Source organism: Orcinus orca, chromosome 13, assembly GCF_937001465.1.
Source record: "Orcinus orca chromosome 13, mOrcOrc1.1, whole genome shotgun sequence".
Taxonomy (NCBI): Eukaryota; Metazoa; Chordata; class Mammalia; order Artiodactyla; family Delphinidae; genus Orcinus; species Orcinus orca.
In genome coordinates, this window is record NC_064571.1 from 25574125 (window position 1) to 25597385 (window position 23261).

Consider the following 23261-nt stretch of genomic DNA (forward strand, 5'->3'; position numbering starts at 1 on the left):
TATCAGCAGACAAAGGCTATGATGAACCGTGTACAGTTCTGCGAAGGCTAGGTTGAGCTCCAAGCAGAGTATGCATTCTAGCAGGGAGTGAAGGCAATAGTTCTGTATCACTAGGAGTTGAAGTGAGGGATCACCTGCAGTTAGTATTTGTCAAACGTATTAGAGTTTATAACCTGCTTTCATATCCCTTCCCTCCCTTGATCCCCATGGCAGCTCCATGTGGGAGATACTGTTGTTCCCTCATGAGGAAACTGAGGCTTAGAGAGGTTAAATGATTTGGCCAGAGCCACACAGTTAGGGAGTGGCAGAGCCAGCATCAAACAGAGACTTCCTGACACTGGACCCAGTGGTGTTTCCTCAACATCCTGATGCCCAGCAGGGAGGAAGCGGTGACAGTAAGTAAGTAGCCATGGGCTTCATTATTTTGTTTTGTTTTTAGTTTTGCTTTGTTTAGTGTCAGAGAGGTTTGAGCAGGTTTGTAGGCTGAAAGGAAGAATTTTGTCCTTCTGAAAAAGTTCTTAGCATTTTTTTTTTTTTTTTTTGTGGTACGCGGGCCTCTCACTGTTATGGCCTCTCCCGTTGCGGAGCACAGGCTCCGGACGCGCAGGCTCCGCGGCATGTGGGATCTTCCCGGACCGGGGCACGAACCCGTGTCCCCTGCATCGGCAGGTGGGTCTCAACCACTGCGCCACTTCCAAAGGGAAGCCCTTAGCTTATTTTTTAAATATAATTTTTGAGGAAATAATTTCAAACTTACAGAAAAGTTGCAAGAAGAGTACATAGAACTCTCTTAGCTCCTTAAATCAGATTCTACAATTATTAACATTTACTATTGCCTCCCCTTCCTCTCCATTATCGTTATTCCTATTCTGATCATTCTGAGAGCAAGTTGCAGACATGATGCCACTTCACCCCTAAATAGTTCACTGTGTATTTCCTCAAAAACAAGTACACGGGCTTCGGTGGTGGCGCAGTGGTTGAGAGTCCACCTGCCGATGCAGGGGACGCGGGTTCGTGCCCCGGTCCAGGAAGATCCCACATGCCGCGGAGCGGCTGGGCCCGTGAGCCATGGCCGCTGAGCCTGCGCGTCCGGAGCCTGTGCTCCGCAACGGGAGAGGCCACAACAGTGAGAGGCCCGCGTACCGCAAAAAATAAATAAATAAATAAAATAATAATTGCCAAGTGGTATTCTACTCCCGTTATTCCATCTACATGTGTTAGTTGGCATTCTATGGTGAAGTGGAGCTTTCTTTTCTCCTTACATTCAGTTTCATATGTATTTATTTGTGTCGGTATAGATTCCTGTTTCATTCAATGAGTTGTAATCTATTATTTATTTTGATGCTTAAATTTGTCCCAGATTTGGTCAGTGGGCATTTCTTTAAGATGACTTCTGTGTCCTTCTGACACATCTCCATCATTCCTTTAGCACCTTTTTATTTCCCAACACTACAAAATGTTTCGGGTTCATCTTGTATTCTCCCTGGATAAGGGGTGGGAACCCTTGGGAGGCCAAGCATTAGGGGCATATGGCTGAGGTTATGCTGAGGCCACACCAAAGTCTCACCACAGGAACCTGCTGATGAGGATTTCCCTGCTAGCAGAGCCATCCACTCCTCATGAATTCTCCCTGGGTCTTGTTTTCACTCTTTCAAGATTCAAAGTCCAGTTGGTAGCATTCCAGTTGGTTGGCTTAGGCCAACTGCCTACCCCTGGGCTGTGAAGAAGTGGGAGGGAGGATGAATGTCCTTCTCCAGCTGCCAGAAAGAGGGTAGAGCCTCAGCCTACCAGAGTTGTCCACAGTAGGGGTCTGTGTAGAAATAGAAAGATAATTTGAATACTGGGTGGCTAATAAGCCCTTCCCAAATATCTACTTCATAGCTGGGGAGATGGAGATACAGATGTAAGAAAAGGAAAAATTGGGAAATATTATGCAGTGAACAAGTGGTATGTGGCTAAATATTTAATGAAATCTCCCCAGGGGAAAAAAAATAGCCCTGGTTTACAGTGTTCGCCTACTTCTGTTGTGTAAAACTCCCACCATGGCCAATTTCATTACTGAGCACAGAGTTGGCAAGACATGTAGTAGCACACCGTGACATAGCATTTCAACCATACGGACACTATAGATGTAAACAACCTCAAGGGATAATGGGAAAATGCAGTAAAATAATTAGGAAGTGATGAATTTTGAGTTTTATCACCTTTGCTTTAATATAATTTATTTAGTTGTGAGTTTTTATGATTCAATTATTAATTAAAGCTGTGTTTAACAGCTGGAATGCACAATTCCAGAAAATTCCAAAATTGTCTCTCACGAGCCAGTATAAGGCCTCAGCATGCCACGGCACCAGGCTGTGTCTCAGTGTTTTTCTCTGATGGTGGGGAAAGTGTGCTTTTGTTCATTTATTCTTTACTTTGTATTATTTTTTAAGTGGTAGAATAAGGATTGTTTTAAAAAACTGTGTGTTTTCAAATAAGAATTTAATTAAAAAATAATAACTCCACAGAAACTTTGGCCCTTGTTTCTCTACCATTGGTTGAGAACAGTGTAAGCTGGCTTCCCAAACTCCAGTCACAACCTCCTCCAAATGATTCACACAAATGGATGCCAGACTATGATCTCTAAAATATAACTTTGGCTGCGTCACTCCTTTCCCAAAATCTTCAGTCACATCGAGTGCAAATTCTCTGGCAAGATTTGAGCTCTACTTCTTTTCCAAATGCCTTCCATTCCTCCAGCTCTTGTCAGGGATTTTTAAGCACTTCCTTAGGTCCCATGTCCCACAGGTGTGTGTGTGTGTGTGTGTGTGTGTGTGTGTGTGTGTGTGTGTGTGTGTGTGTGTCTGCGTGCAGCTGAGGGCCTCTGGAGAGGACAAGATGTGGGGCTCCAGCCCCTGCTTCTATCACAGCAGCTCTGATTACATTTCACATGTTCCAGGTGAGATTTCATTTGGAGAAAAAAGCATTCTGCTGCTAAAAGCCAAACATTTGAAATGAACAATTTTAGTCCAACAGTATGGCTCATCCCAGTTAAGCACTCTCAAATCTGTATGCTTTCTTTAGGCATCTCATTTGTTCACTTACTTCAAGTGATGGTTTATTGAGTACTTCCTATGTGCCAGGCACTGAGCATAAAGCAGTGGACAAGACAGACTCTCCCTCCCTGGGGGAGCTTACAGTTTAGAGGAGTGACAATAGATATTTGAAGAAACTCAGAAACAATGCCTTTCCTTTCCCTCACTCCTCTTTGAGGTTTATCTCAGAGGCCACAGATTTATAAAATCTTTTGATCTTCCTTTCCTATGACAGAAGAACTCCCTTCTCCATGTACACTTTTGTATGTCAAGGATGTTTGTTGTTTTTCCTGTCCAGCATCCATTCCCTCACCTTCTGGTAGTAGTACCTGGAACAGTCTTTCAGAAACCATATCTCCCTCCCCCATCTCTCTCCCAGCTCACTGGGTTCCATTTGGTTTCCAGGAGTGGGAAGTGACCTAGGCCTGGCCAACTGGCAAATAGAATCCTCCTCAGCCACAGTGATTGGTTCAGGTCTGGCCACCCCTCTGCCTACAGTGATTGGTTTGAGATGGATAAATCATCCCAAATGGCCCATAGTGAATCCCAGACATGTGTAGGAGCTTCAGGAAACAGATGTTCCCTTTTCTGCTGAATTTAAGTCTGAAAATATTATAGACCCAGAATTTTTGGCAACAATCTTGCTATGCTGTGGAGAGTGAAGCTAACATGGAGGAAAGCAGAGCCAGATGAAGGAGAGGGATGGAATCCTTGTGATGCTGAATGCCTGGGTCAAGCCACAACTAAAGCCTGACCCCTGGATATTATTGTTCCTTAAGCCATATATTTCCCCTTTTGCCAAAGTAATTTTAAGTCAGGTTTTCTAAAAGAATGTTGAGTAATTTGTCATAGCAGAGCAGTTCTAACCTGGGCTCTCTAAAGCTATAAGCTGGTATTTCTCCGGCTCTGGCTGTGAAGGAGCCCCACTCTCTCTCGAGTTCTCCCCAGTAAGTTCATAAGTCCCCAGAAAACTCCTCACGTGTGGTCAGCAAGCTAATCCTCTGCCATTTCCTTCTGTCCCAGGAGGCTGGGGGTGGCCCCTTTTTCTGCAGAAGCTGTGAATCCTAACCCTGTCTCAGCGACCCAGCAAAACAGCTGAGAGCCCATATGAGGTCATAGATATCCTCACCCTCTTAAGGCACTTAAAGTCTGGGTCCAGGGAGCTGAGGTCACTGGTGCCCCATCCAAGGGCACAAAGGTGCTTTACCTGGTCGTTTTTCTTCATAGCTGCACTTACGGGGTGCTTGTCTTGTGCCAGGAACTATGCTGGGCATTTTACACTCATTCTCATATGTAATCCTCATAGCGACCTGAGGAGTGGAGGTAATTAGTGTATCCCCATTGCACAAGTAAGAAAACTGAAGCTCAGAAGGTTCAGTGAGAGAGCCAAGGATCCACGGTTAGTAAGTAACAGAACAGGGCTACCAGACACGTGAACTGCGGCCACTAGGGACGGAGGGGAGCTTTAGTGGGTAGGGGGACGAAGAAAGGACATTTGGGACTGTAGGAAGTTGAAACAGTCGCCTCGGAAGCTGCTTAGAGGTGAGATTGGGCGCCATCCCAAGGCCGGGCTGTGTGCCTCTCGGCGATCCCTGGGCCCCGGGATTTTCCGCGCGCAGGGAGTCTGGCTAGCCGAGTGGGGGCGGCAGGGGGCGGGGCTTCTCTGGGCTCGCCCCATGCCCAGGTGTGGCGCTGGCTACCCGGGCAGGAAGGGACGACGCCCCGCCTCAGTGCTCGCGAGGTGTAGGGTACCCCGGCTGTCGGGTCAGGCTTGCTTGGGGACCGGGACTGGCCCGGCGGGCAGGGCCTTTGGCGGGGGCGGGGGTTTGGAGTGGAGGGAGAGCGTGCCGCGCCCTGCCCGGCCCAGGTGTCGTCTCCGGGGGCGGAGTTTGGGAACCGGGCCGTGGAGATTCCCGGCCGGACTAGCTGGCGGTAGGCGAGGGACAGAAGCCTACGAGACAAGGCAGGGCCGGGCGGCGCGGGGAGTGCAGAGGGCAGGCAAAGGCGGGGGACCGCCAGCATGTTCTCCCGAAACCACCGGAGCCGGGTCACCGTAGCCAGGGGCTCTGCCCTGGAGATGGAGTTCAAACGCGGCCGCTTCCGACTCAGCCTCTTCTGCGACCCACCGGAGGTGAGAGACCCGCGTCCCTGCCTTCCCCTCCCCGGGCTCCCGCAGCCCGGGCCGCCTGGGCCTCCCGCCCCGCCCGCGCGCGCCGAGGGGCGGAGACGCCGCGGGTCTGGTACAAACTAGTAGTTGTTGACTTAAAAAGTCAGGCGCGGACCGTCTGCACGTTAATCGGACCGTGCCACCCCAGACATTACCTGGCCCAGTTGGGATGATTTGCCTCCGCCTGGAAAAACCTCGGGTTGGCTTCAATTTAAGGGGCCCTAGGCTCGATTCCCCAAATGTGCCTTACCCCGGTCCTTCACGGCATCCCGGAGCAAAGGGCGGTGTGCAACCAGGCGGGCTCTAACAGATTCCTGGCCTGGGCGCCCGCTCCTTCCCTGGGCTCCAGCCGCAACCCACAACCTGTCTCAACCGTCTGGGACAGCCTCCATCATCAATCCTGACTTCTCCGCCGGTCTGCCCCCTTCGCTGAAACCCTCCCCAGCTGCTCCTCTGTGGCTGGGAGAATCGGGAGTGAGGGGGTTCCTTATTAAAGATTTGGGATTACTTCCCGCACTCAAACTTTCAGCCTCCTTTCCTGGGGCCTAAGAGGAGTCCAGCCTCTACAGTTGCCTCCTCGGCCCACCACTCTACACGTTGCTCAGGTCTGAGCCTTACCTGTAACTCCCTAAAGAGGCTCAGGAGGGTCTGAAAGATGTGGGGCTGAGCTAGGACTGACAGGGCGAGTAGCTACAGCAGAGGCTATCCCCAAGGTCAGCTCTCCTTTCCTGCTTGGCCTGGAAAGGGTTAAGTGAGAGGGCCTTCCTCACCCCTCCCTGCCGGGATTCCAGGCCTGGCTTCTGTACTTTACCCTACAGCCTGCCCAGAACTGCACTTTACCCTACAGCCTGCCCAGAACAAAGGCTCTTTCACACCGGTGTCCCACTGTCCCGGGCCTTCGTTGACTTTGAAGCTAGTGGGCCTCGGGGAGAGGACCTCTTTCGGGTCCAGCATAAGCAACGCCGCCTGGGGCCAGTGTGGGGGAGTGAGGGGCAGGCCCAGGGACCCGGAGGAGGGGCCTGTGAGCTGGGGCCGCCCCCGGGATAAGCCCAGCCTTTTGGGGGCCGTAGCGGAGGAGCCGGGGATAAGCCCGGCCTTTTGGGGGCCGTAGCGGAGGAGCCGGGGCGGAGCCGCTGGGACCCGGCGGAGCGGTATGTGACTCCGTGGGCCTGGGGTGGAGGGGGGTGGCAAAGCTGCAGCTGGCTGGGAATCGGGGCTGGTTTCCTGTCTGGAAGGGAAGGGGCCCGCAGAGGGGAGCGGGGGCAGCAGCAGCTAGGCACACCCCTGCCTTTCTCCCTCCGTCTCCTCCCTTCTGCTGGAAAAGCGAGGTAATTGTGAACCCAGGGTGGGGCGGGCTGGATGGGGGCCCCAAGTTGGAAGAGGTGGCCCTGGGGGTTGAGCCGCATTTACCCCTCTGTCCCACTCCCTGGGCTCACTCAATAAGGTCCTCACCGTTATCCTTCTTCTTCCTCAAACTAAGCCAGAACCCCTTTCAGAAAGCAACCTCCTGACAAACCCCACGACTCTGTAGAACCTGCATGAAGTGTCCCCTCCCTGCCCCCTTCCAGTTGTGCCTGCCCCTCACACCCTACCGCACACAGATTCTCTGTCCACCAGGCCAGGGATGTGGGCGGGGGGTGGGGAGGGGCCAGAGTCGGAATGAAAGAGCCTTTTTCTTCCACAGCTGGGAGAACAGCTGCCACCAAAGCAAGACTGGACACTCTGTGCCCAGAGTCCCCTCTGCAGCTGGCCTCCTCTCCGGGGACCCTGCTCATCCTCACCTCGCTTTCCTTTCCCTCCATGCCTGGCTCCCATCAGGGCCCTGGAACAGCGGTAGGCAAGGAAAGTTTGTCACAGCAGCCAGAGGGGTCTAACGGGAGTGCAAGAGGGACAGGGGCTGCCTCTGCCCTCTGTCCAAGAACTGCCCACCTCTTTCAAGACCAGGGGAGCAGCGGGAGGAATTGTGGGGCAGCGTGGTGCTTGCTCGCCCCACCCTTCTGAGGGGTCAACAAGGGAAGGGGCACCTGGGGGGCACAGAGATGCAGGACAGATTGCACATCCTGGAGGACCTGAATATGCTCTACATCCGGCAGATGGCGCTCAGCCTGGAGGTAACGCCCCCACCCCTGGAGTGCACCTCCTCCACAGCATCCCAGCCCATCTCTGCTCTGCCCTTTCCTGCTGGGGCTGAGCAGGGAGAGCAGAGTCTGCTCCAAGTGGGGAGAGGGATAGGCGGTTCTGTAAGCCCTTCGTTGGGTGCTCCGTGTGGACCCAGGTTCAGTTCTGCCAATTAGAGTACTGTGTTGGCAACAGGGTCTTCACACCTATTTCTGGAAGCTCTGTGGTTTGGTGTGGATGTGTGTTCTGGGGCTGAGGGCTCCTTTTAGGTATGGGAAGAAGAGGGGAGTTCAATGTGAGAGGTTTGCAGGAAGGAGATGGTCTTACCAGAGAAGGGGAAGAGGACTCTAGGGCAGGATTCTGTGGCCCTGAAGATGGCAGGGAGCTGTTTATTCTTTTTTTTAAATAGATTTATTTTATTTTTTTAAAATTAGTTAGCTAATTAATTAATTTTTGGCTGCATTGGGTCTTTGTTGCTGCTCACTGGCTTTCTCTAGTTGCGACGAGCGGGGGGTTACTCATCATTGCAGTGCACAGGCTTTTCTCATTGCTGTGGCTTCTCTTGTTGCGGAGCGTGGGCTCTAGGCACGCAGGCTTCAGTAGCTGTGGCACGCAGGCTCCAGAGCGCAGGCTCAGTAGTTGTGGCATACGGGCTTAGTTGCTCTGCGGCATGTGGGATCTTCCCAGACCAGGGGTTGAACCCGTGTCCCCTGCATTGGCAGGCAGATTCTTAACTACTGCGCCAACTGGGAAGTCCTTTTTTTTTTTTTTTAGTTTTTGGCCGCACCCCACAGCATGTGCGATCTTAGTTCCCTGACCAGGGATCGAACCCACACCTCCTGCATTGGAAGGCAGAGTCTTAACCACTGGACTGCCGGGGATGTCCCTCATTTATTTATTCTTAATCACATTTATTGAACACCTACTATATGTCAGCTTCTTTCTAGATCTTGGGATACCTCAGTGAACAAAACAGGAAAGGTCCATTCTACTGGGGGAACAGACAAGAAGCATGCAAACTAATAATCTCACATAGTGAAATTATGATGAAAACGGGGGGGTGTAATAAAAATCGGGTAGGGGGGGCAGCATTAGATGTAGGAGTCAGGGAAGGCCTCTGTGAGCTCTTTGAGCTGTGACCAGAAGGATATGAAGATATGTAAAGATGGGAGGAAGGGCTTTCCAGACAGAGGGCATAGTAAGGGCAAAAGGCTCTTAAATGAGGATGATGGTGATATGTTTGTGGAAGAAGGAGAGCCAGTGGGGCTGGAACATAATAGCTGGGGTCGAGCTGATGGGTGCGAGCCAGATTATGCAGGGCTTTGTAGTCCGTGACAAGGCATTTAGATTTTACTCTAAGTGTGATGTTGGCTCATGGAAGGGTTTTAAGCAGGGGGACAACTTATCTAATGTTTTAAAATGATGGCTGTTGTGTTTGAAAGGAATAGGCTAGGCAGGGGTGGGGGGTGGGAGGGAGAAGGGTTGGCCAGACGAATAGCAGAAGACCACCAGCTAGGAGGTCGTTATAGCCTTAGGGGAGTGAACCTGGTGGTATGGATTAAACGCTCTTGGTGGAGATAGGGAGAAGGGGGTGGATTTCAGATGATGGTGGTAGATCTGACAGGGCTTGCTGACGTACTGGACATGTGGGTGCGGCCAAGAGAGGGCTCCAGGATGACTCTCTGGTGTGTGGCTAAGCAACTGGGCGATGTGGTCATTTACTGAGATGGGGAAGAGAGAGGAAGCTGAGGAAGTGACTGCCTGAACCAGGCAGGGTGTTGCTGCTAAGGGAGGTCAGAGGCAGGACAGTAGAGAGTCCAGCTCAGAAGGGGAATTTATTGCACATGTGTTTGTACCCTCAACCGGGTCCCCACTCCCTAGATCATGATAGACATTACGAGTCAATCATGGCAGTCTTCACCAACAAATCCATGCATGGCCTCACAATCTTTCTCAGCTCAACCTTGGCATAAATTATGCAGGTTGTGTCCTTCATAAGGGCACTGCATAGTGGCAGGAGTCCTGGTCTGGTTTCAGGTGGTGTGAGGAGGGGACACCTTTATCTAATTTGTTTGCCTGGAGAGGATTATCTTTTTCTAAAATGGAGAAAGGTGCCCAAGGATCCCATTGGGACTCTGACACTACATATTGTCCTCTGTTGGCATATGAAATAAAACCTATTTGCCATCCCTAGTCCTCTGCACTGTCCATGTTACTAGTTACATGTGGCTATTAACTTTAAAATTTAGTTAATTAAAATGAAATAAAATAAAAAATTTAGTTCCTTAATTACTCTAGCCACATTTCATGTGCTAGATGGCTGCTGAACATTTCCATCATTGCAGAAGATCTTATTGGCCATGGCTGGTCTAGGTATTTAAATGTTCGAATTCTGCATGCCTCCCCCTCCATGTAATTTTTCTTCATAGGAGCTCTGCCCAAGTTCTGGGGAAGAGGAGGGGGCTTAGATTTCACTTTGATCATCTCTCATTCAGTCTTGGGTTGGTTGAGGGTGCTGTGTTCTTTCTCCAGGAAGCTCAGCAGTTCCCCAACCCCCATCCCATTGATGTTTCAGGGATTAGCAAGAGAGGTAGTCGTGGAAGTGTAAATTCAAGAAGACTTTCTGGAGGAGGCAACTTAAGCTGCAATTAAAGGGAAGGTGGGAGTGCTGGGCCCAGGTAGGGGTTAGACTTTCCCATTTAATCCTCAAACAGTAGGAGGTGGAATTACCACGCTCTCCCACCCCCAGTTTACAAACAGAGGCTCCAGAGGTTAAGTTCTCATGGCTAGTCAAGTTCCTAAGCCAGGATTTGAACTTAGCCCTGGTGGAGATTCTAAAGGGAACATAAGGTGATGAGAAGCAGAGAGGGAAGTCAGAGATAGAAGGGAGTGGGAGGAACTGGAAAGGATGTCCAGAGAGGGCCTAATGTGTGCTGGGGCTTCTGCCCATGACTCATCCTCCTTCAGCCCCTTGGGCCCTGAGCGGAGTCCAGCTTAGGGCTCTTTCCCAGGGGAGTCTGGTGAAAGTACTGCCGGCTTGGGAAGAGAGGGTGTGTGGGTGGGGAGGGGGGCGACATGGAGCTATACCTGAGGTACGGAGATGGGGGTGAAGCTCCGGGATCCAGAGCCTGCGTCAGGATTCCCGAGGTGCTCTGCCTAAAGGGTGGGAGATTTCTATGGCACTGTCCACCGAGGGCCGTGGGAGAATGGATTCGGACCCGAGTGCATGGGGGGAGAGTGGTAGCCAGGGTGTCTGCACCCCCAGTCCGACTCATCCAGGCTGGATACAGCGACTTCCCTGCATCCCCAGTTATTCCGATGTATACACTATCTCCCTCCCGTATGCACCCGGGCCAGGAGTCATCCTGGAGGGCAACTGCAACCCGGAGGGGCCCCCTGGCCTCCGGCAGCTCCGGAGCCTGGAGCCCTTTCTAGAGTGAGGCCGGTGCTCCCGGAGGTACCGTTCCTCCGCGACTAGGTCTCTGTGGTTAGCACCACCTGGAGCCTAACCGGGCCAATCGCACAGAGGGACTGAGGGACCGCCTGCGTCCCGGAGCCCCTCGGCCGCTCTCGCGGCAGTTGGTAGATGATGTCATCGGCTCTCTCTGCGGGCGGGGCGGCTCCCCGGACCAGGGACAATGTCCGCGTTGCGCCGCACGTGCAGTGGACAGGGCTAGGGAAGAATTCGTGAGTGCTAGGGCCGGGACCAAAAGGCTAGTCAGGAGGTGGCCTGCGGACGCTGCTCGGCCCCACCCCCACCCCCACCTGTTTGGGGGTGTTTGTGGTAGAAGCTAGATGCAGAATGGGATAGGGGTTGGCAAGCAGCAAACCGTAGCAGAGGTGGGACCCTGGTGCAGGCAGTCATGGTGGGGGTAGGGGCAGCTGTGTAGTCTGAGAGGGCTTCCTGGTGGAGGCGGCGTAGGTACCCGGTTGGCCTATTTCTGAAGGGTCAGGAAGGGAAATGTGGATAGTGAGGGTGATGAGATGAGGTGAGACGTGATGAAAGTCTGGCCCAGCTCAAGTAGGGAAGGAAGAATCAGCAGGGAGGCTGGACAAGGCAATTCCCGGAAGCAGGAATTTAGGGTGTTGAGGTCTTGGAGACTTGAAGGCTGGAGTCATCAGGAAAGAAGCAAGGGCACATAGTGTGGAAAAGAGCTGGTGTGAGGGGGAAGACAGGTTTTGGTTTTGTGCAGTCACACTCATCCTCCTCTTCCAACCCTGTGACTCCACTTGGCTTGCCTTCTGATTTGTACACTGTAATAGGGTTAGTCTTCCACCTCTTCTCTGAAGCCTTCCCCATCACCTCAGCCAGAAACAAATAGGGTCTGTTTCCCGTGAGTGTGTGTGTGCCATGACGTGGCACTTACGGAGCAGCCATTAACGTCTGCATCTCTCACCTCCCAGCTGGATCTCAAATATGGAGCTTCGGACAGCACAGGGATGCTCCAGTGTTATTGGGTGAATGCTACTGGGCTGAAGTAGCATCGTTAAAATAAGCATCCCGCCCCATGCATACCATATGCTGTGCATTGGGCATTGTGCTAAGTGCCTACTCACTCCTGACTTGCTTTACCTGTTTTCCCATCCCCATTCCTTGCCTCTGTCCTTACCTCCCAGACTCAGAGGGCCAGCAGATGGCAGGTGCCCAAATTTGGGGTGTGTACTGCATTCTCTGCAGCATGGATGAACACTGTAGGCGGTATGCTCCTTCTCCACTGACCCCTTGCCAACTAAATGTCCTCTCTCATCACTTGAGTCTTTGGGGTAAGCCAGGATGGCCTTTACTATCTGTGGCCATTCCCTTTAGGTGGTAGTTCTCAGCCTGGGCTGCACCTCAGAGTCACTTGGGGAATTTTCCAAAAAATGCACATGCCCCACTCGTAGAGATTCTTATTCTGCTACTCTGAGGTGGGGTCTCGTGATTTATTATTTTTTTTAACTCAGAAGATTTAATTTTTTAAAAGGTAACACAATTTCCAATAGTACAGTAGTAAAGGAGCATATATATAAAGTATCATAAATTGATTTTCCATTCCTGGCTCCCAGCCCCACAGCCACTACTATTTTATGCATGTCTATCGATATGTATATGCATATATATATATATATATATATATATAGTGTACAAATGGTAGCATGCTGTTCTTTCTTTTCTCACTTCATATACTTTGAAGATCGCTTCATTTTTGCACATGTCTATCTTACTCTTTAATGTCTGCAATAGTCCATATTTCATGGTATAGATGTGCTATAACTTATTTAACCAATGCCCTATTGAAGGACTTTTAATTTTGGTGTTTTAAAATGATGCTGCAATGAATATGGCTCTGCCCACAAGTGTAACTATATCTGTAGGATAAACTCCTAGATGTTGGATAGCTGGATCAAAGGATATGTGAATTTGTAGGTTTTACAGATTTTTCCAAATTGCGCTCAAAAGAGGCTGAAAAAAATTTATACTCCTAGAGGGAGTATAAATTTTAACAAAGTCTCTCTGGTTATTTGTGGGCTGCTGAGGTTGAGACTCAACCCTTGACCTTTAGTTGCCTGAAACATAAGTTTCTTGTCAGTTTCTCGTGGACCACAGTCCACCTGGGAATGAAGGGTGCTTCAACCTGTCCCCCAATTGACATTTCCTTCTCATCCTTATCCCCACTCCGGCTAGGACACAGAGTTGCAAAGAAAGCTAGACCATGAGATCCGAATGAGGGAAGGGACCTGCAAGCTGCTGGCGGCCTGCTCCCAGCGAGAGCAGGCTCTGGAAGCCACCAAGAGCCTGCTAGTGTGCAACAGCCGCATCCTCAGCTACATGGGCGAGCTGCAGCGGCGCAAGGAGGCGCAGGTGCTGAGGAAGACAGGCCGGCGGTGAGCAGGGGGGAAGCGAGGCTTTATGGGAGTAGTGGCACAGTGTGTGTGTTTATGGAGTATGGAGTATGGAGCACCCTGAAGATGACTTCCTGGTGAAGACTTACCAGGGTCCTAGAAGACACCTTGGTGTTTTACCACCACAGTGTGCTGCCCAGAGGTGCACTAGTGAGTTGCAAGACACTGGCTCAGGAAAGCCAGTGTATCTGGTGAAAGGCTGGCAGTCTGAGGAGTAGTCATGCAAAAGTGCTAATTTGCTAAGCCCTGCCTGTGATCTGATGAGTCTGGCTGGCTGGCTTCTGGAAAGCTAATTTTCTCATAGCTGGTTCACCAAATGGCCAATTTGCTAAATGACCAATTTACTGTAACTGACCATAGTTCATTGTACCTGGGGTTTGCCTCATTAAAGTCAGGGATTGGGAAAAGAAATAATAAAAAAAAAAAAATTTGAGGGAAAGCCTACCCACTCACATAAATTAGATTGTGCACTAAAAGGACTCCACTCTTGGATGTGAAACACAACCTACACTGGCATTAGACTGCTGATCTGACAAATCTGTAGTGAAATGGTTGAGGCGATGCTCTGGTAAAACTAAAATGTGGGAAAAAGTATTTGGCAAATTGATCGTTCTGAGAACTGACCATTTTTGGTGAACTGGTCATTTGGAAAACTGGCTTCTGGCAAAGTAACCTGCTTGATCCCACAAGGCTGAGTGGGGAGAAGGTCCAGGCCCCTCACCGACATAGTGTCATCCCAGCTCATCCATGAAGGCTGACACAAGGAGAGGTTGCCAGGAGGCCTCCAGAGTGCACCCATGAAGACACCAGGGGAAGGCTGCTCCATAAAGTTAAACGAAGAGCAAGCAGGCATGGGGACACCTTCTACTGTGAGTTTGCTGTCTCTTAAGAGGCGGCCATTGACAGGCTCTGCCCTGCCCAAGTCCCCACACAGCCCATACAGTGTGATCTGAGGTGCACCCCAAGTCCCTGGCAGCTAAACACATTGCCATCAATGCCACATCATTTAGTTTAAGGCTAAGTCACTAATTTCATTATAATGAATTATAAATTAGTATGGATAAGCTGGCCATCACCTTAGGAGAGGGACACAAGCTCGGTGAGTCCTAATGATGGGCGGGGAGGGGAGGAAGGCCGATGTCCCCCCTGAGGGGGGGGACTGGGGAACTTGGGGCACTGGGAAGGTTCGGCCCATCTAGCCAGAAGGGTAGAGGAGAAATCAAAGCTGAGGGGGAGGATGGAGAGAGATTTGCAGTAAATGGAACACAAATGTTCCCTACTTGGGTTCCTGATTTTCTGACTGATCCAGTACCCTCCTTTATTGAAGTGATGAGATGGTGGAGAAAAGCAGCCTCCTTTGTTGTTAAAAACAAAGCCTGCAAACTCCTCCAAGCCTGGGGGTTAATGGAGAAGAGTCCTTAAAAGGGAGTCTCTCTCTGTGGGCACCTGTGTCCTCAAGCCCCACTTCTCTCTGGCAGGAGTCTGGGGAGGTGGTCAGGAAGGGTGCTTGTGCGGAGGGTGGCCTGAGCTTGTACTGTGTGTGTGAGCTAAGAGCCTCTAACATTCCCAAGCCCAGCAACCTCCTGGGTTCAACTGACAACTCTCCCTAACAGTCCTTCAGCCCTGCCATGTCAGCCTGGCTGGGACCTGGCAGCTGGGTCCTGGGCCAGGGGTGTCCTAGAGCCCTTGGGAACCAGAGCCAGGGGGAATAGTGTCAAGAGGCCAGGCTAGGACGTTGTGATTTGCCCACAGGCCTTCTGACAGTGGGCCGCCCGCTGAGCGCTCCCCCTGCCGTGGCCAGGTCTGCATTTCTGGTAAGAAGCACAACTACCCCAGCTGTTGGCATTCTTTGCCCAATGATAAGATCTCCTGCCCCATCTCAACATCTATTCCTATCTGTCTGCCCCTTAGATCTCCGGATTCCACTCATGTGGAAGGACACAGAATATTTCAAGAACAAAGGTGGTGAGTTCCACACACATGGGACAAATTTAAGGGAGTGACCCTGAGATTGGAGGTCCCTGTGGGGCACATCTTTACCAGTTTTGCTCTCTGTCCCCAGACCTGCACCGTTGGGCTGTGTTCTTGCTGCTGCAGATAGGGGAACACATTCAGGACACGGAGATGATCCTGGTGGACAGGACCCTCACAGACATCTCCTTTCAGAACAACGTGCTCTTGTGAGTATGAGTACCTCATCCCTATGGCTCCCACCTTTCTCTACTCTGCTCGAATCCTTGGATGAGGTAGCCACAGGGGAGGGGAGGGAGAGGAGAGGGAGGAAGGGAGATGGGCCTTCCCTGTGGAGCTGTCCTGTACTTGCATGACATCCATCCTCCACCACAGCACTTCCCCAGACCATCCTCCTGTCCTCTCTTCCTCCCATATTCCTATAGTGCCGAGGCAGGGCCAGACTTTGAACTGCGGCTGGAGCTGTATGGGGCCTGCGTGGAAGAGGAGGGGGCCCTGGCTGGAGCCCCCAAGAGGCTTGCCACCAAACTCAGCAGCTCGCTGGGCCGCTCCTCGGGGAGGCGTGTGCGGGCATCTCTGGAGACAGCTGGGGGCTCAGGGAGCAGTCCCATCTTGCTCCCCACCCCGGCTGTTGGGTAAGGCCCTGTATTCCCCCACTGCCCTCAGCTGGCCACAGGTGACCTCTGAGCTGTGTTGAGCATGCAGAACTTATTTTGCACTGCTGCCAGGACATGCAGACAGATATGAATAAGCAGTGGTCACATAGCTGGGAGGCACTCTGGCTTGTACCTCAGGGCTTGTACCCCAAGCCAACTGAGAAGAGCAGTAGGAATGCAGGAAGAGCTAGGCTCTGGGGTCATCACTTTTTGGCAGCAGCAAATACATCTTATGTGGATAGAACAGAGTGCCCCTGGTTGAAGCCGGGTAGCCTGGGTCCTGTGGTGTTGCCTACAGGAACCTGAAGGCACCTAGTGGAACCACTGGGTCTCTGAGCAGCAGTTTGAAAACCTTCCAGGTAATGAAGAGAATGCTTATTTTGGAGACAGATATAGATTCAAATTCCAACTCTAAGCTATATTTATGGGCAGATATCTTAACCTCTTTAAGCCTCAAGCTGCCTCAGGGCTGTTGTGGGAACACAGTGGGATAACATATTTAAAGCACAGGCCCCGGCACTTAGCAGGAGCGCAGTAAATGTTCCAACCCCTGTGGGGGAGGCAAGCTAGTTTTCTGTGGGGCAGCCTGAACAATGGGGCAGACCTGCTCAGCTTACAGCTCCTGCCATCCAACATGCCCCTCATTAGGCTCCTGCCCACTTCTCTGTCCTGTAGTGGTCCTCGTTACCACCTCTTGGCTCATACCACACTCACCCTGGCAGCAGTGCAAGATGGGTTCCGCACACATGACCTGACCCTCGCCAGTCATGGTGAGTATGTGTGTATGTGGGGGATGCTGGATGGTGAGAAGAGGGGCCGTTGGATGGTCCCCTTCACATTCCCCACCCTCACCCTGCGCTTCCTCCTACCCCAGAGGAGAACCCCGCCTGGCTGCCCCTTTATGGTAGCGTGTGTTGCCGTCTGGTGGCTCAGCCTTTCTGCATGACTCAGCCTACTGCAAGTGGTACCCTCAGGGTGCAGGTGAGGGGCCCTGAGGAGTGGAAGGGAACAGGGAGAAGGCAGAGGAAAGCCAGATGACCCAGGAATCAAAGAACTATTGAAAAAGCAAGATCTGGGTGGAGGAAGGAGGGGCATGGCAAGACAAGAGGAGGGTGGGCAGAAAGGAGCAGTTTCTCTGTGGGGGGCTGGGAAGAAGGGTGTTGGGGGTGTGATTCCCCTAGGAAACCTTGAGTCATTTATGCAGCAAACTGGGGAGCTGCAGGACTGGGTGCGAGTGCATGGAGTCTTGAAAGGCACAAACCTCTTCTGTTACCGGCAACCTGAAGACACAGACACTGGGGAGGAGCCGCTGTTTACTATTGCGATCAACAAGGTGATGAATCCCTGGTGGTGAAGCCACCCAGGTGGCAGGGTTCGGGAGCCTCTCCATCAGGCCCCAGGAGGGTGGGCACAGACCTCAAAGGGATCAAAGCTAGCGTCCTGTTCCAAACAGCACCACACCCAGCTTCAGGGCCAGGGTTGTTGGGACCATATTCTCCCCAACCAGCATCACTGGAAAATGATCGTCCCTTCTACTCACCAACCTTAGACCCTGCCAAGTCTCAGAGAGGGTTCTATAGCCAGTTTAGGACTTTTCATCCTCCTTCCATCTTTCCCCTCAGGTTCAATCTGCATCTCCCTCACCGTTTCCTGGTTTTCTCTCCCAACCCAAGTCCAAGGACCCTCTTTGTTTCCTAGCCCTTTTGCTAGCATTCCTGCCGACTTATGAAAGTACTGAGGGACCTCAGGCCTCGGCATTCCTGTTCCTGCCTGCCTCCTTGCCTTCCCTGCCTCGCTCAACCCCTCCTTCCCTGTCTCCGTCTGCTCCTCTTTTCCTAAGGACGACCTGTCTCGTCCCCTTCCTTTCCTGCTATTTCTTTCCACTCTGGTCAGTAGGAGGCAAATGAGAGGGCTTCTTGAAGGCCCCACAAGCTCCTCCTTCTAAGGCAGGGATGACCAAGCCTGCCTGATGTCACTGCTGACTTCTGTGACCAAGGTGAAGGTGGTGGAAGCAGATCCTGTCTTTCTCCTGCAGGAGACTCGAGTCCGGGCAGGGGAGCTGGACCAGGCAGCGGGCCGGCCCTTCACCCTGAGCATCAGTAACCAGTATGCGGAGGATGAGGTGACACACACCCTTCAGGCAGAGAGTCGGGGAGCCCTGCAGAGCTGGATGGAAGCTCTGTGGCAGCTTTTCTTTGACATGAGTAAGAGGGGGGGGGCTGGATTGAACCTTCAGGAGGGACTGTGGATCGTTACTTTTACCAGAGGCCTCTGTTTCAAGAATGTGTGGAAAGGAATGTAGCAGGGGAGAGGGTAGCCTGGCCCTCTCACAGTCCTCCCCCTACCCACCCCAATCAATGCCCTCCCTGCAGGCCAGTGGAAGCAGTGCTGCGATGAAATAATGAAAATTGAAACCCCTGCTCCTCGGAAACCACCCCAAGTACTGGCCAAGCAGGGGTCCTTGTACCATGAGATGGGTGAGTGAAAGTGCACTCTGGGATCCTGATGGGAATTTGGGTCGGGGGCTTCAAGGGAACCCAGATAATGGAGACAGAGAGAAAGCACACTTCGGGCTAAGGCAGAGCTCTGGGGACCCAAGTCCCACCCAGCATTCCTTTCCCTTCTCCAACTCTTCTTAAAACCACCTCCACCGAAGTTCACAACAAAAACCCACAGAACCAGATGCATTTCATGGATTTTTTTCCCGTAATTTCTTCTTTTCTGTCTCCCTTTCTGCATGTGGATTCCTGTCTCCTCCTCTGACCCTTCACTTGCCCGGCACTGCTTTCATTTTCCTCCTCTTTCTTGGCTTCTTCACCTACTTCTGCCCACCCTCCTCTCCCTGTCTACCCTGTCACCCCATATCCCAGTCTTATCAGAACCTGTGACTCCAGGGGGCCCAAGTGAGGGGCTGCTCCTGCAGGATAATGCAATCTCAGCTGAGATCCAGGCTTGGCTTTCCTCCTACAGTGACAGGTGATGCTCAGGGCTGAGTAGGTCTGGGGCCTAAGCTCTGACTAGCCCCCTCCCCTCAATCCCTTCCCGGTGCCACAGCTATTGAGCCGCTGGATGACATCGCAGCGGTGACAGACATCCTGGCCCAGCGGGAGGGCACGAGGCTGGAGACGCCCCCACCCTGGCTAGCAGTGTTTACAGACCAGCCTGCCCTGTCTGGCCCCTGCTCGCCTGCTTCAGTGGCCCCAACCCCAGCCCAGCCCCATTCCCTGCCCTGGGGGAGACCCCGAACGTTATCCCTGGATGCTGTCCCCCCAGACCACTCCCCTGGGGCTTCTCACTCGGTTGCCCCTCTACCCCCGAAGCGGTCCCCACAGTCCAGAGGCCTCTGCAGCAAAGGCCCACCCGACACTTGGCTCCAGTCCCCAGTGTGAGATGGTGCACTGGCAACAGGATCTGGTCAGAAGAGGAGATGAGCTGTGTGCAGTTGGGCTCTGGATTCGGCGCTCTTTGTAGCAGCTTGGCCAGCTTGGCCTCCCCTTCCTCTGCTGGACTGGGGATAGGCTGGGGAGGGGGAGCAGAAGCCCCTTTTAAGCTGTGGTTGCCATGGTGCTGAGGGACTCATTCCCAGGGCTGGCTGGGACCCCCTAAGCCCTTCCTGGGAGAAAACTGGAACCAACCCTGCCCTACCTCCCTGCACTAACCAGCTTTGAGGATGGCACTGAAGAGCCCTGGGAGGGAATGCACCTCCCTTGTGACTCCCACATTGATCATTAAAGTTATTTAACATCAGCCTTCACCTGGTTCTTGAGGACAGGTTGCTTCTTGGCTTGGTCTGGACCTGTCACATCCCCTCATCCCTGGAGCTTAGTTCACTAGTTGTGAAGTATGACTATGATACTGAGTAACCAGACAAGGGCTGGGTGGAGGCGGGTACTTTATAAATACCACAGGGGAAACGGAGGGCTGCTTTTCTCTCACATGCTGCTGAATCTCAGGATCTCGGCGAGGTCATAGCCAGTCACAGCAAAGGAGCTGCCTGCAGGATCACAGAATCGGGCACCACACACCTGGGTGTCGGGTACACACTCTCCATGACAGTGCTCCACCTGGGAGAGAGGAGAGCTGCTCAGGGCCTGCTGCCTCATGCTTGGGTCCTCATTCCACTCCCCTTCCCATTCCACAAGACACACCTCAATGTAGCCACCCTCTGGGCTTCTGCTTAGCTTCCAGATGTGTACAAAGGTGTCCTCAGCCGCAGAGAGTAGCTATAAAAAAAAAGGCAGGGAGGACCAGTGGGAGTCAGAACGTGCTGACAGGGGACTGGTGTAGGCTGTAGAGCCCAGTCCAGGTGCCTGAGGAGGGGCCGACACTGAGTGGCAGAGATAAGCCTGTGGAGTTCCTCTCAACATCCCAGCACCAGAAACAAGGGTATGTAGGGACAGAGGAGGAGACTGACCTTGCCCACCTCAGGAGCCAGATCCAGGGCACAGATGGCCCGGGCGTGGGCATCGATCTGGACATGTAGAGTTCCTGTACTGGCTTCATACAGACGCACTTGCCCGTTTCCATAGCCTGCTGCTATGGTCCCCTGCCACAGCTGCACAGAAGGGCACGGGACCCTGCAAGAGTGATACCCTACTTTGATTTCCCAGACCCAAGCCTACTCCCCACCCGGAAGCTACCTCAGGAAGGCCTCAGCCCCCTTCCGCCTCACCTACCCGAATCCTGGAATTCGGGTCAATAATTTGAATTCAGGCCCTGACTGCCAGACACACAGCAAGCCTGAGTCATCTGCTGTCACCATGTCAGCCACGCAGTCCTGAGGGGAAAGGCAGGATCAGCCCTTCCCTTTCTCCCCTGCTGGGTCCTGTATACAGGGCAGCAGGGGAAGGGAAGCAGTATTTGCATCTTTGCCTCTCCAGGGAAAGGGCAAGATGTGAAGCCATCACTGGCTGGAGGGGTCCCCTGGAGGCATAAAATGCTTTCCTTGTATTCTTTATAGTCTCACTCCCTACCCTGACCCCAACACACACACCATGTGTTTGGGTATATAATTGTCCTCATTGGATGGATGATGAAACTGAGGCCATAGTGTTAGGACCTTCTGGAGGTCTTGCAGTGAGCCAGCCACAGTCATGACTAGACTCTGGGCCTCTTGACAACCCCTAAACCCAGGCAGCCAACATAGCCCATGGGCCCAGCTCTGTGCCAGGTGCGGTGTAACATAGGAATTAGATGATACATACCCTGTTTTCAAGAGGTTTACAATCCAACTGGGGAGACAAGAGTTGTCTGAGGGCAGTATCAATTCAGGGTTCAGCTAAGGGAGATCAGCGGGAGCTGGAATAGGGGGAAGGCTTCCTGGAGAGGATAGCACTGGAGGTGGGCCTGAACTTACCGAAGTTCAGAGAAGGAAGCCACACATGTCAGAGCTGGAAAGTATCTCAGAAACCATCTGTCCCAACTCTTCCATTCACACCAGTATTGTAAAGTGTGAGTGAACTATTAAATGCCACGTAAATGTAAAGTATCTCAGGCTTCATCACTGGAACTGAGGTTGCTAAAGCCTAGGAAAGTGCGGCAATTTGCCCAAAGTCATCCAGCTGCTTCGTGGCAGAGCCACGGCTGGAACCCAGGTCCCGTGCCTCCCAAGGTGGGGAGGCCCCCAGATTCACTGGAACAGTAGGGGGAATCCACTCACCTGTCCCTGGGCAGGCTCGGTGGCAATGTCTGTGACTGGTGTCTGGTGCCCAGCCAGCTCTTCACTCAGTACAATGTTGGGACCCTTGGCTGGGATGTCAAAAACCAGTACCCGGCCTGACCACATTCCTGCAGAACCAGTGCTCCACTGATGGCTTCCTGATCCTCCCAGGTCTCCAGCCACCACACTCAGCACTCCCTCCATCCCAGAAACCTTAGTAACAAACCCACCTCTCACTGCTCCAACAGCCCCACCCCTACCTTCACTACCCTTTTCCTATCCCACCCTGCCCCTATGAACCCCACCATGGCTTTTTGGAGTCTCTCAGATCCCCCTTCACTCCCACCCTTCCCTCTAACACTGCACAATTTCCTCAGACCTTTGGCATCCTCCTGGCCAAAGGCTATACCCCTATACCTCAGCACCCCCCAACGCCCTGCCCTTGGCCCCCTCACCCACACAGATGAAGTGGCCACTGGCAGCAATTCCTCGGGCAAACACAGCCTGCACTGAGAGGGGAAAATGATTAGAAATAGCGTCTCCCCTAACCCCAGCAAACCCTCCCTACCCCCACCCAACCCACTCAGTCCTGCAGGTACCTAGAGAGGCATCTCCAGCATCCAGTGCATGCCAATAGACCATGACGGAGCCATCAGACTCATACATCTGGAAGACCAAGGCAAGGATGGGGTCATGACGCAGCTGACCTTTGCTGAGCTCTGTGCTGATTACTCCACATACTCATGTTAGCCTTAGCCCATCTAATCCTCAAAACCACCCTGGGAGGTAGGCACTACTTCTATCTCCATTTAACAGAGGAGGACACTGGGGCTCTGAGAAGTTAACTGAATTGCCCAAGGTCATACAACTTATAAAAGGGCAGATACTGGAGACGGCACTTGAGAACTGGAAAACAAGGAAGGCATGAAGATGAGAAATAAGGAAGAGGGGGCTAAGCATTTGAACAGCTTGGAAATGTTTAGAAATAAATGGGGTAAGGTCTAGGGGCCTTGGAGAGAAGTAGAGAAGACCCTAGTGGGGGAGGGCAGGAAGGTCCTCTTCTTACTTGTATTCCTCGATGTGAGGTGAGTACCAGCAATACTCGGAAAGGGAGGACACACCAGTGGACCTAGAGGGAGATGAATCAGAGTGGAAGAAGTGGTCAGAGCAGGGGAATGAGGACTCAAAAGTGTGGAAATTCAGATGGTTAGGGAAGGCCTGTTCCTTGAGGTTTGGAGAGGAAGAACTGGTTTAGGGTTGGGTTCAGTAACACCACTCCTAACTCCACGCCTCACCTGGGTGATAAGTGGGGGGCTTACTCCAGCGCCCTCCTTAGCTTGGAGTTGGCGCTGGGCCAAGGGCGCACCCTCAGGAGCAGCGCTGAGAAGCTGGGCGCTGGGTCCATGGACTACTCCAAAATGTGTGAGGTTGCGGCCGGGCAGCTGCAGCACACTGAGGTTGTTGCACAGGGCGGCGGCTGAGCCTCGAAGGGGGATGGAGCGCTCCCGGCGGAACATCCTTGGGGAGAGACGCCCGAATCACAGGCGCGCGGAAGACAGACGACAGCGGAGATTCCTGTGGGGGCTGGGAGGTGGGAGTGGGTGCTGTCACGAGGCACTGGGAGAGACCCCTGAGATTGGGTAGTGATGTGAATGAGGGCCTCGAGGATGGTGATGGGGGATCACATGGCGTGGGAAGGGTATTGTGGAGCAGGCAAGGGGAACCCTAGG

The 23261-nt window shown here is 52.6% G+C and overlaps 2 protein-coding genes and 1 long non-coding RNA gene across 7 annotated transcripts; 1 reads left to right on the top strand and 2 right to left on the bottom strand.

Moving 5' to 3' along the window:
• Positions 1–1700: 1700 nt before the first annotated feature.
• Positions 1701–5510, bottom strand: LOC117195602 (uncharacterized). The gene is made up of 3 exons (XR_004475355.2): positions 5400–5510; positions 4285–4387; positions 1701–1810 (listed from the first exon to the last, which is right to left on the bottom strand). It is a non-coding gene; the product is annotated as an uncharacterized LOC117195602 (long non-coding RNA).
• Positions 4545–19619, top strand: RTKN (rhotekin). 3 transcript variants are annotated; one of them, XM_004277101.3, is made up of 12 exons: positions 4545–5208; positions 13028–13227; positions 14998–15059; positions 15157–15210; positions 15308–15425; positions 15642–15851; positions 16548–16642; positions 16747–16853; positions 17077–17205; positions 17908–18076; positions 18245–18349; positions 18927–19619. In XM_004277101.3, exons 1-12 carry the CDS (start codon positions 5098–5100, stop codon positions 19259–19261), a joined length of 1695 nt encoding a protein of 564 aa, XP_004277149.1. In that variant the 5' UTR covers positions 4545–5097; the 3' UTR covers positions 19262–19619. The 3 variants fall into 3 exon arrangements, with proteins under 3 accessions (XP_004277149.1, XP_033256448.1, XP_004277150.1); XM_033400557.2 differs by lacking the exon at positions 4545–5208 and adding an exon at positions 5224–6395; XM_004277102.3 differs by lacking the exon at positions 4545–5208 and adding an exon at positions 6428–7355.
• Positions 19253–23048, bottom strand: WDR54 (WD repeat domain 54). 3 transcript variants are annotated; one of them, XM_033400559.2, is made up of 10 exons: positions 22827–23048; positions 22598–22660; positions 22131–22197; positions 21987–22040; positions 21532–21659; positions 20549–20649; positions 20287–20449; positions 20021–20095; positions 19776–19936; positions 19253–19391 (listed from the first exon to the last, which is right to left on the bottom strand). In XM_033400559.2, the coding sequence occupies exons 1-9, from the start codon at positions 23046–23048 to the stop codon at positions 19805–19807; spliced, it is 1005 nt and encodes a 334-aa protein (XP_033256450.1). In that variant the 3' UTR covers positions 19253–19391; positions 19776–19804. The 3 variants fall into 3 exon arrangements, with proteins under 3 accessions (XP_033256450.1, XP_004277148.1, XP_033256449.1); XM_004277100.3 differs by lacking the exon at positions 19253–19391 and having other exon boundaries at positions 19748–19936; positions 20296–20449; XM_033400558.2 differs by lacking the exon at positions 19253–19391 and having other exon boundaries at positions 19748–19936.
• Between the last annotated feature and the right edge of the window lie 213 nt (positions 23049–23261).